Raw genomic sequence first — 12,326 nt, forward strand, 5'->3', positions numbered from 1 at the left:
GGCCTCTCGAGATAAAATCTACCATCGATTACGACCCAAGACGGTGTCAACGATACATGTGGGTTGAGGGTGCATCAAATCCCCTTCTCTTTTCTCTTTTTATTTCGTTTTTTTATGCCTTTTTTATTGTCTTTTTTTGTTTGTTTTTTTCGCTTGTTTATCGATCGTTTTAAATTAACTATGAAACTAGTTAGTCCGAGTATGAGTTAAAGTACCACTATGAACACCCGCGTTGACTTGAGATGGGAAAAGAAACCGCTACATCTGTCGGTCGTACACCCCAGTCTCATTTACATATCCTCGTGTTCAAAGTAGGGCATAAATAAAACAATTATCTAACTTTGTTCTTCGTTTTCGACCCCCTTTTGTTTCGGCCAAATCGATGGACCCTAGGACCCGTTGCATGTTAGTTTAACCTCTGATTGTTAACCTATGACGTATTTAGATGACTTTAATTTAATTTAATAACCTAATTAGACACGATAGGTGGCTTCGACGTAAGTTATAAAATCAATCGACGATTACGTAACTAATTGAATGCATCTCCCTCTTTCACCTAATTTCTCGCTAGTATAAGAGTGCGTGATTAGCACCTTCTTATTGACACTCGATGAGTTAAGTTAATTAGCGAATTTGACCTAATTAGATCCTTTAGGCCGTGTGAATGTACCCTTGCGCGACAATCAATCGACATCGTTTTTAACTCGATTTCTAACTTGTTTCCTATCCCTTTTCGCAATCACTCGATCTAATCAATGAATCTAACTTAGGAACTAGGTTGGCCTTGTCTTGGCCGTGAGGGTGGCCGTTGGTTTGGGCCGTGGGTTGGCCGTTTTATTTACCTTTCTCGTTTTGTTTTTATACCGTTTGTTTCCTCGTTGTTTCATTGTTTGTAATTTATCGTTGGTTTATCGAGTTGTAATTTTCGAGTTAGTTTTCTTCTTTTGAGTCAAAACCTCTTCAAAAACCTTGGTCTTGTTTGGTTAGACGGTTGTTCCCCAATGCTTGTAGGAGCGTAGTAAACCGCATGTTGTTTAAAGCAACATGGCCCGGTTTATGCTAATGCATGCTTTGGTGCGTAGCCTTATGTCTAATTCGATGAGATTAAGCGCGAGCACGCATTACGAGGAGTGACCCAAGGACCGTGGGTCATGTGAGTCGTGGGCCACCCTCATGTGCACGGTTTTCAAGGCCCAATGGCCGTGTGTTTTGTGTCGTGTTTTGAGTTGTATGTAACAATTGTAATTAGATCGAGTTGTAATTTATTTATCGTTGTGTCGGCATGAAATGCCTGGTTTGTAATAGGTAGATCCCAACGGCTCCCCCATTCCCCCTTAAGCCTTGTTTGTTTGCTTTGAATGTGGCTAGATTAATCAACCCACATGCTAAATTACAACTTTGACAAAGTTAGTTTAGTTGCATCTAAAACGACATAGAAATTGTTGTCACATGATAGGGTTAAAACAACGTTTGCATATCATACATCGTACGTAGCTATGACCTTGTTTGAAATCCGACACTTGACTTAGTAGAGGCCGTTATCGACGGGCGGGGTTGGGTGTCCTTATGGGCTTCCCAACACGTACCCTCACCCCTTACTCAAGATCTATGGTTTGTGGATCCGTCTAAATACCATTGGATTACGAGAGTCATTCAAATCGAGTGATATAGGGTACAAGTCTTTATCTTTAATCACTCATAGTCGATTGGCTTTATACTTTTCGATGAAAGGTGTAAAGTTGACTTGAACGGTTCCAAGTTCCCAAAAAACTTGGTGGCGACTCTAATATGTCTTAATTCGATTCGAAAGAACCTCGAGTCGATTATGCCTGGTGTGGATCCCGCGGACGCAGTTCCCGAGGGCCTTGTCCACACATCTAAGGTGTTTAATTTTAAGGGTTTAGAGACTTTGTTCTTGAGATTTTGTGAAATGCACATTTTAGCCTCTAGTTGCTCCTCGATGAGTTCCTCATCTTCCTCGGAGTCGGACATTCCCCAAATAGCGCTCATGACTCTATGTTTGTAGTCCTTTTTAACTTTATCCCGTTTTTCCTTTGATTTGATTTCATTCCACTTGGGACATTCTTTAATTTGGTGAGCTTTATCGCCACACTTAAAGCATCCCACAATGGAACTAGGTCGTTTCTTAGGAAAACGTTTTTTCGAGTAATTATTATTGAACTTTCTATTTCCTTGACCATTGACCAACCCAACTAGATTTCTTGAGAACATAGCAAACTCGTCTTCCTCCTCGTCTTCTCCATCGCTTGGAGAGGACGTGAGAGCGAGACTCTTTCCTTTTGAGGACTCACTAGAATGCTTGTTGAGATTGAACTCGTGAGCCATTAGTGATCCCATTAGTTCATAAAGAGATATGGTTGACAAATCTTTGGCTTCCTCTATAGCGGTAACTTTGGGTTGCCACTTAGAGGTGAGACTACGAAGGATTTTTCGAATGATGTCCTCGGACTCGAAATTCCTTCCTAGACTTTTTAGCTCATTAATAATACAAGAAAAACGTGAAGAGAAGCTATTTATGGGCTCGTCCTTTGACATTCTATACATCTCATATTGTTGCATGAGAAGGTCAATACGGTGTTTTCTAACTTGGGAAGTCCCCTCATAAGCAAGTACAAGAGAATCCCAAATAGATTTTGCCGTAGGACATCCAGAGATTCGACTAACTTCCCCCTCACCAACACAACATTGAAGAATCGACATTGCCTTGGAGTTCTTTTCGGCAAGTTTGAAATCATTTTCATTGTAATTTATTTCCTCTTTGGTTTTGGTGAAACCGGTTAGCATGTCGGTTTCCTCAATAATAAGAGGTCCATTTTGGATGATGGTCCAACATTGATAGTCGACACTTTTAATGTAATGTTCCATTTTGAGTTTTCACCATCCAAAATTCGCACCGGTAAAGACCAGGATCTTGGAGTATTTTTCGGAATCCATTACCCAAGAATCAAACTCTAAGGGCGATTAGCCTTGATCAAGAGCTCGAGGCTCTGATACCAATTGAAGAGTTTATGGATTCAAGTACCTAAAAGGGGGAGGGGGTGAATTATGTACTGTTTAAAAGTTTTAACTAAACTTAATTGATTTAAGTTAGTCAAATGAAATGATATCTCAAGTATCTAACAAACACCCCTTTTAAATGAAAGTTAAAAGGCTTATTGTTGAACTGACTAGAGCAACAGTGAGACACACTGTTACTAGTTGGCTTTGCAAATGTTGTAAGCAATAGACCAAACCAACAGTATCGCAGACTGTTGTGCTTAAGAGCAATAAATGAGTTTAACTGAAAATTTCAACTTAATCTTTATTGTTTTAAAGTAAGTTAATTGACAATATGAATGTTAAATGGATACATCAAATAAATTGAATGATTAAGAGTGTATCACGATTGCCAAAGTAAGTTTGTTGAAATCCGGAAGCGACAGTTGTTCTGACTGTTACTTGTTTGTCTTAGCAAGTGAGGTAAAATCTACAGACCAGAAGTAACAGTATTCAGGACTGTTGCTAGCTAAAACGTGAATGAAGAACAAACAAAATAAATTGCAGCGAAATTAAAAGCGAAGAGAAAAACAACACAACGATTTTGAATTGGTTCGGCCGACACTCTAAAGGCCTACGTCCAATATTCTTTTATTGATAAGTGAAGTAATCTACTCCGACTACTTAAAACACTAACAACAAAAGGACCAACAACCTACTCCGGTTGCGACACGAGTTCTAAGACTACTCCATCTATGAACTCTACACTCTAACTAGAATGTTTACAAACCAAGTTTCCTTAGACTGATTCTTTGAAAAGAATTGAGAAGGACAACTTATTGTTACAAATTAAACGTTTCTAGATGAGAGAGTACAATACTTTGAAGTAACAGTGATTTCGACTGACACACTTGAAGACTTAGAAGATTTTTTGCAAAGAAAATTTCGAGTTCTTAAAAACTGATTTTGCAAAAACACTTTGATTTCTTTGGAAAAGTCTTACTTTCAAATTGAAGAGAAGGGTTCCTTTTATAGAGGAAACATACAAGAGGAGGCAAGCTAGGGTTTGTGAGTCAAAGCATTTGAAAAGAAACAAAGACTTTAACTTTCCCAAACTAGCACCAAAGTGGCTTGTTTCTAAAAGTCACAAATGAGAAAAAGAGTCTTGGAAGTAACCTTAGAGGGTATTTCAATTTTCAGAAACAAGGGGAAGAATCGTTTCACAACAAAACAAATCTTGAGAAGAAATGGAAAAAAGCAAAGCTTGTTTTACCAAAGCCAAAGTAAGTTTTAGCACATTTGAGGAAAACTTTTGAACTAGTGATTAGTATCCTTTTCCAAAGATCACCCTTCAAATATTTTAAACTTAAAACTCTAGTTTAAATCTGATGAATGAAAGCCCATTTTAATAAGATTGAAATATTCACGATAAAAGACTTGCTTCAAGTGTGACGGGTCAAACGTGACAGTCAAGCACACTGTTACACGTGATGAGTAACAGTATGCTTGACTGTTACCATTACATGTATTCTACCCTTTCATCTTTACATAGGTTGACAAAACGACTCTAAATCTTGGGTAGCAAATTATCAACCATTCTTGACTTTGACATTGATTAATTCTTGCTTGAGGAGGTTGTATTATTCCTGAAATGGTACACTTAGAAACATGATTAAATTGGACATGTCATTATCAATAAATATTTCCTAACAGGATCCTCTGTAGAAGGAAGTCTAGCTTCTACAGCGATGATACGGCCTTCGATAGCGTTGAGGCGGGCATAAGCTTGGTCTTGGCTTGTCTGGAGACGAAGGAGTGCAGCTAGGATTTGATCATTACCATTTATGGGTTGTTCGGGTTCACCATTAACGTTTGCTTGACTAGTTCCCACCATTTTCGACTAAGGATAAGAAATCGACGATGAATCAAAACACGATCGATCATTTTCGCACACTTACTCAAAAAGACTCGACTCGTGAAGTGGGTGTGTGCCACTGTTTCAAGTGGGATTTGAAAGTGATAAATTTTGAAATGTTTGTCCTAGACAACTGTGATGTAGTTGTAGGAGTGCTGACTCGAAGTGGGTTTTGAAATGGGTTTGAGGCCCGAAGTTTGACTCGACATTTGGACAGAATTTCGGCTTATTTTGCGTTGTTTTAAGCCATTTTTGGAAATGTTTACATTTTGAAAATGGATTTTATTTTACAAAATTTCGACATGGTTTTGTTTACAAATGGTGATCACGTATATGATACAAACATACATATGGGCATTATAAAAGCATGCTGAGTGCATTTAAAAGGTTTTGGCTTAAAAAGGTGGGTTGCCATACCAAGCAATCAAACCCTGGTCTATGGAGAGGTCCGTGCCAAACATGAATAAGGTCGGTTCCTAGTCCATTTCCTCGAGTAGTGAAAGCTCTTGATAAAAACATTAGTACGTACCACAGTATGGTTGACGTCAATCGCCATCCATCTTTAGGCCCGGATAGGAATTTGGACCGTCCGGATGGCACAATTGGTCGAATGGGTTGGGTTTAGGGCCTAGGAAGACCGAATGAAACGACCTAAGAAGGTCGATTAATGAAAAACGACAATTGTCTCGTATAAACTATTCCCTAACCTTGTTCATGTTTCACCCTGGGTAACACGTAAGTGTATCATCCTCTGTGACACCCCCATACTCCAAGTGCCTTACCAGGACCAATTAAGGTATGAGAACGTCACCATCTCAGTTACCCGAGGCAATGATAATCAAATGACAATAAAGAAACATACTTAAATAGTAATAAAGTTTAAAGTGAATATATGTCCAACTCCAAAACTCAATAAGTAAAATACAAATGTTCTCAAACCAAAAGTACTAAACAGCTAGTCCAAAAATAGCGGAAGACTCTAAGACTGCATCGTGGTGACTCATCCCAGCTAACCCAAGCGCATCGGCTCATACCTGCTCAACAACTGATCACCATCCCCGAATGGATCACCAACGTTTTTTAAAACATTTAACAGGTTCAGTACTAATTACATAAAACCATGCCACAATGAAACAAGAACACAAATAGCTCAAGTAGCTCAACAAATCCCCAGTCTCCATCTCCAATCTCCACATAACTGACTACACACTAAAGTGTGTAGGCCTGCCAGAGTACCCATCGCAATAAGTACTCCACGCAGCTAGTGGGGGACCGCAGCCGTACCCACCAAATCCCCGCTCATCTCCAGTGAGCGATAAAGCCAAGTTCATTAATGTGCGCATCCCCTCTGTAATGGGTTCCACAGAGGGCGAATCAGGGGCGTGAAGCCACTCCCGCAAGTGACTCCACTCAACCAGGGATGCGCCCTGAAGATCACAGACAGATATAAACCTATCAATAATATGAAATCAACAACCTACAAGATCAACCAACAATATAATTAACCTTTAATCACAACAACAATCACCACATATTATGTAACTAATACTGAGTAGGGAAACCCTACCTGGAAATGCAAACACCGACAAACGATCAAGCAATTAAGTCATAATCTCTCCTCAACGAATCCCCCTCCTATACATACATACATATAATCACAACCATATTCACATAAACCACCAAAACCCCCAAAACCCCCAAATCACCGAATTAGGGTTTAACCAACTTTAAAAAAACATTATAAAACTTATATGTAAAGCTTACCCTCGACACAAGGATAACAATGGTGCAAAGCACAATGAAATCCGACACTCCTAGCTTCGGGATTTGCTAATAATGCGGCGAGGATGATTCAACGAAACTTCTTAATCTTCTCTTGAAGGTTATTAGGTTGAAAAAGTGTTTTAAGAAAAGTGACGAAAGTCTTAAATATAAATCCCGCATTATTAACAAACCCGTCAAAAATCACCCGTCAAGTCACTTACTCGATCGAGTGACCCTTACCCGATCGAGTGCCAAGCTTACTCGATCGAGTACCCTACATGTAGTCTACTATTTTGCGTAAAAAGCTACTTACTCGACAGAGTAAGCCCCACTCGATAGAGTACCCTAAGATACATAAAACCATAGTATTACATCCCCAGCGGAGTCGCCAAACTGTGGACATGGGCCACCCGCGCCGCGCGCACCCGCCTGTTGGTTTCAAAGCGGCGGCACTTCTCCCACAGAACCTTGGTTTGCCAAAGCATGTCATGGCCGTTACCGATTGGTGAGGCATTGAAACCGGCGAAAGGTTGAATAAGCCTGCGTTTGTGGAGTCGCCACCAATTTATTGTGGAAAAATTGGAAACCGTTCGAATACTTCGTGTCATGTCAAGACATGAAGTAATGACATGAACACTAAGAACTCGTTACCCTTAGCATTCTATGTCTAGAATGACTCTAGAAGATGCCAATGGACATGGATGTCCAGAGATAACTGGAGTAAGGGGTGAAGGTACGTATTAGGAAGCTCTTTAATTCGAACATCTAATCTCGCCCGCCTCGATAGCGGCCTCTACTAATGATTAGGGAATTTGTTAATATTTGATATGTCATTGATGTAATGCATGCAATGAAACAAACACAGATTAATCCTAACATGTGAAATTAGACTATGTCGGTTAACACGTGTTTTAGCAAACAAATGGGTCAAAGTTGGAAGTTAGATTCAATACATGTGAATGCCATACAATTAAATCATAATAACAATAAATGAAATTACAATAACTAAAATTATAAATATTACAAGGTTTATTTGATCTACGTCAAAAGCACACTTGAAGACGGGATTTTGAAGAAGAAAATAAAAAGGAAAATGAAATTAGAAAAAATACGAAAATACGTCAGATTAGAGGTGATAATACGAATAATAGTTGACTTGAACTGTAATTAGGAGCTACGTCAAGGCGACAAAGAGTTCAGAAACAGAAACCAACCCAGAACAGGCGCAGCATCTGTTGCGTCCTCTGGAAGAGGCGCAGCACTTTCTGCGTCCGTTCTAGAGCTGGGCTATGGCTGTGAAGTCACAACCGCAACATTGTTATCGTTCGTTGGTAGATTTAGGATGAATTATTAATATTAGACTCAAATTAAAGTGGTTTAACCGATTATACGTATCTGGGCAAGTCATAAAACGAATAAAAAACGAGAAATTACAGCGGTTTACATGATTATGATTAACTTATGTCGGAAATACAAAAAAAAAAAGCAAAACTTTGAGGTTTAATTAAGACGGAATTAGACAAATAAAACTCGAAAGAAAACTTATGTATCAAAGTTAAGATTCCAGAACCCCGACATGAAGAAGTCGATACCCTGGAGAATCGATTTGAAGTAAAAGGGCGAAAACCCGCAAGTATTGAATTACTCGGGATTAAGGACGAATTACACATTGTAATAAAAAGGGATTTGTTAAAAAAACGATTTATATAATGAAACAACAAAAAGAACAAAAGAAAAAAAAAAGAAAAAGATAAATTTGCAGGATGTCGAGGAAGAAGACGAAGAGCAGAAGCAGTAATACTATGGTTTTATGTGTCTTGGGGTACTCTATCGAGTGGGCCTTACTCTGTCGAGTAAGTATGGCTTTACGCAAAATAGTAGTCTGCCTGATGGCTACTCGATAGAGTAAGCTTGGCACTCGATCGAGTAAGTGTCACTCGATCGAGTAAGTGACGTACTTGATTGAGTAAGTCGGTTAACGGGTGATATTTGACGGGTTTTGTTAATAATGCGGGAATGGTATATAAGGCCTTCATCACTTTTATTAAAAAACTTTTCAAAACCTAAAACCTTCAAGAGAAGATTAGAAGTTACATTGAATCATCCTCGCCGCATTATTAGCAAATCCCGGAGCTAGGAGAGTCGGTTTTCGTCGTTCTTTACACCTTTGTGATCCTTGCGTCATGGGTAAGCTCTACATATCGTTTTGATATCGTTTGGTTAATGTTGGTTAAACCCTAATTGGGTGATTTGGGGGTTTTAGTGGTTATGTGATTATGGTAGTAATAATATGTATGTATGTATAGGAGGAGGGTTCGTTGAGGAGAGATTCTGATTTAGCTGCTTGATCATCTGATTCCGTGTTGCTTTCCAGGTAGGGTTTCCCTACTCAGTATTAGTTACATAATGTGTGGTGGTGGTTGTTGTGATTAAAGATTGATTGTCTTGTTAAGTTGTTAGACGGTTGTTGTTTTCATACTGTTGATTGGTTTGTATCTGTCTGTGATCTTCGGGGAGCGCCCCTGGTTGAGTGGAGTCACTTGTGGGAGTGGCTTCAAGCCCTTGGTTCGCCCTCTATGGAACCCTCCACAGGAGGGGATGTGCACATCAAGGAAACTTGGGTTTATCGCTCAGTTGTGATGAGTGGGGATTTGGTGGGTACGGCTGCGGTCCCCCACTGGCGGTGTGGAGTACTTGTTGCGATGGGTACTCTGGCAGGGCTACACACTTTAGTATGTAGTCAGTTGTGTGGAGATTGGTTATGGAGACTGGGGAATTGTTGTGTTGATTGAGTTGTTTATGCACTTGTTTGTTGTGGCTTTGTTTTATGTAATTAGTACTCACCCCGTTAATTGTTTTAAAAACTGTGGTGATCCATTCGGGGATGGTGAGCAGTTATTGAGCAGGTATAATATGACGTGTATGGGATAGCTGGGATGAGTCATCACGTGGCAGTTAGAAGTCTTCCGCTGTGTTAGACGATGTTTTGTAGTTTTGATAGTTTTACCAGTAGACCGTTTTGAGTACTTTGTATACTAGTTTAACAGTTTTGGAGTTGACATGTAATCACTTTAAACCGTATTTACTTTTAAATATGTTTCGTTATTGTTTTATGATTATTATTGTCTCGGGTAACCGAGATGGTGACATTTCCATACCTTAAGTGGTCCTCATAAGGCACTTGGAGTATGGGGGTGTCACACAAGCAGCCTCTGGAAGAAGCGCAGCAAAGCTGCGATCCTTCAAAGAGGCACATCAAAGCTGCGTTTCTTCTCGACGTCTGACCTCTACTGTTTTATAAAAACGGTTTTAAAAATGGATTTTAAATTGGTTTCGAACGTGCTTTTGATATATATCTACATTAATTAATACAAAATAAAAAGTACAAATAATAAAAAATGGGATTTACACCCTCAGACTTACATGTTTGACGAAACGAGATTGAGTAAAGTTATCATTTTAATGATTGCTCGACTCGAATATGCATGGAAAGTGCCCTCGTTAGAGGATTTAGTAGATTGATTAAACATGGAGTTGGCCAAATTGGTCGGTCTATGAAACGTGACTGGGACTCAGAAAGATCTGAGCTTACATTGTTGATTGATTAAGCACGTAGGCGTCAAAAGCAATAGCGTAGTCTAAATGCAAAGAGAGAAGGGGTGGAACACTCGCGTGCCAAATATGGAGGCCGAAGGCCTCTATTTATACTAAACATATGCAAGAGTTTAGGAATGACATGGATTTGGAAACAAATCACGGAAATATTCTGGAAAACATGAAAAGAGGGCTGGAGATGAGGTGCAGCAGCTACTGTAATCCTTGGAAGAGGCGCAGCACCTGCTGCGTCATTTCCCCAGAGGTTTCCTCCTCAGCAAGAAAGATTTCCGCGTTTTATTATGGAATTTTGGTAGATTTACACTTCTTTATTCCATAAAACACAATATACAGAAGATATTTACTTAAAAAATTATATTTTAATTAGGAATAAATATCCAGAGAATTCTAAAACATTCCGGAATATTTCGACTCGGCATTTAAACGGTTTTAAAAAATGAAGCGGTTTTTTCACCCGGACTCCAAATGAACTCTAATTATTGTCAAAACGACCGTATTGGTGCATAGATGACGACCAAAGGGGTTGACTCGAGTGTTTAAGCTATCACTTGTCAATGAACTTACGAACGGTCATAAATAGTTCCGCGTATCACACATGCGGCCCAATCATCACTGGGTGGTTGGCGGGAGGTGTAGAAATGAGTTATCTACACTCTATCCTTACATTTTGCCACTCACATGCTTGTGGTGGTCATTTTGGTGTAAGAAGAACGGCGAGAAAGGTGCTAGATTGTGGGTTTTATTGGCCTTCTTTGTTTAGAGATGCTCATGGATTTTGTCAAACTTGTGACAATTGCCAAAGAATAGGCAATATTTCCCGAAAGAATGAGATGCCGCAAAGCTACATGCTTAATTGTGATATTTTCGATATCTGGGGGATCGATTTTATGGGTCCCTTCCCAAGTTCATATGGTAATCTTTACATTTTTCTTGCGGTAGATTATGTGTCTAAGTGGGTAGAGGCTATCCCCACTAAGACTGATGATTCAAAGGTAGTGGCGGATTTTATTAAGGCTAACATATTTGCTCGATTTGGAATTCCTAAGGCCTTGATAAGTGACCGTGGAACTCATTTTGTCAACAAGACAATTAGTGCTTTGCTCAAAAAGTATTGTTTTACTCATAAAGTCTCCACGGAATATATTCCGCAAATCAATGGATAAGCTGAGGTGTCCAATAGAGAAGTTAAATCTATCCTTGAGAATATGGTGAATCCCAATCGAAAGGATTGGAGCTTGAGATTAGATGATGCATTATGGGCATATCGAACGGCCTATAAAACCCCAATTGGTATGTCACCTTATCGGCTTGTGTTTGGGAAGGCGTGTCATTTACCTGTAGAATTGGAGCATAAAGCATATTGGGTGATAAAAATCTTTAATATGAGCTTGGATGATGCGGGGTTGCATCGGAAGTTGCAATTGCAAGAGTTGGAAGAGCTTCGACTTGAATCATATGAGAATGCAGCTACTTACAAAGAAAGAACGAAGGCTTGGCATGACAAGATGATCTTGAGAAGGGACTTTAAAGTTGGTCAAAAAGTCCTTTTATTCAAATCCCGCTTCCGTCTATTTCCAGGTAAGTTAAAATCCAGTTGGACCGGTCCACTTATAACTACTAATGTTTATCCTCATGGTGCAGTTGAGGTACGTGATCCAACGACGGATAAAGTGTTTAAAGTAAATGGGCAGAGACTGAAGCCCTATCATGATGGTGCTGCGTTGGAGGTGGTAGAGTCACTGGATCTCTATGACCCGAATTACGAAGATTAATCTCATCACTAAGTCGAGTGAACGACTATAAACAAAAGCGCTAACGGGAGGCAACCCAGGTTTTGTATCCTCTTGCTTTGTAATTCTTTTAATTATGGTCCATAGTTAATTAATTTATTTCGTTTAAAATTTTCGTGTCTTTATATTCATTTCTCGTTTTAGTTAATTATATATAGGTCTAAGTTATGTCGTTTAGTTTTAATTGATAATAATTCGTTATATTAGTGTCTTTATATGCGTTACTCATTTTAATTAATGTTGTT

The 12,326-nt window shown here is 39.2% G+C and overlaps 1 protein-coding gene across 1 annotated transcript; it reads left to right on the forward strand.

The window, feature by feature from the left end:
- Nucleotides 1-11,496: 11,496 nt before the first annotated feature.
- On the forward strand, nucleotides 11,497-12,063 carry LOC141631655 (uncharacterized). Its single transcript, XM_074444294.1, has 2 exons — nucleotides 11,497-11,869; nucleotides 11,933-12,063. The coding sequence occupies exons 1-2, from the start codon at nucleotides 11,497-11,499 to the stop codon at nucleotides 12,061-12,063; spliced, it is 504 nt and encodes a 167-aa protein (XP_074300395.1).
- The last annotated feature ends 263 nt before the right edge of the window (nucleotides 12,064-12,326 follow it).

This window comes from Silene latifolia, chromosome Y (assembly GCF_048544455.1).
Source record: "Silene latifolia isolate original U9 population chromosome Y, ASM4854445v1, whole genome shotgun sequence".
Lineage (NCBI taxonomy): Eukaryota > Viridiplantae > Streptophyta > Magnoliopsida > Caryophyllales > Caryophyllaceae > Silene > Silene latifolia.

What these genes read in the sequence shown, in the direction of transcription:
- LOC141631655 (XM_074444294.1), top strand. Translation starts at nt 11,497, where the DNA reads ATGGTGAATCCCAATCGAAAGGATTGGAGCTTGAGATTAGATGATGCA. An exon ending in CCGCTTCCGTCTATTTCCAG is followed by an intron (nt 11,870 to 11,932) that starts GTAAGTTAAAAT and finishes CTCATGGTGCAG; the next exon opens with TTGAGGTACGTGATCCAACG.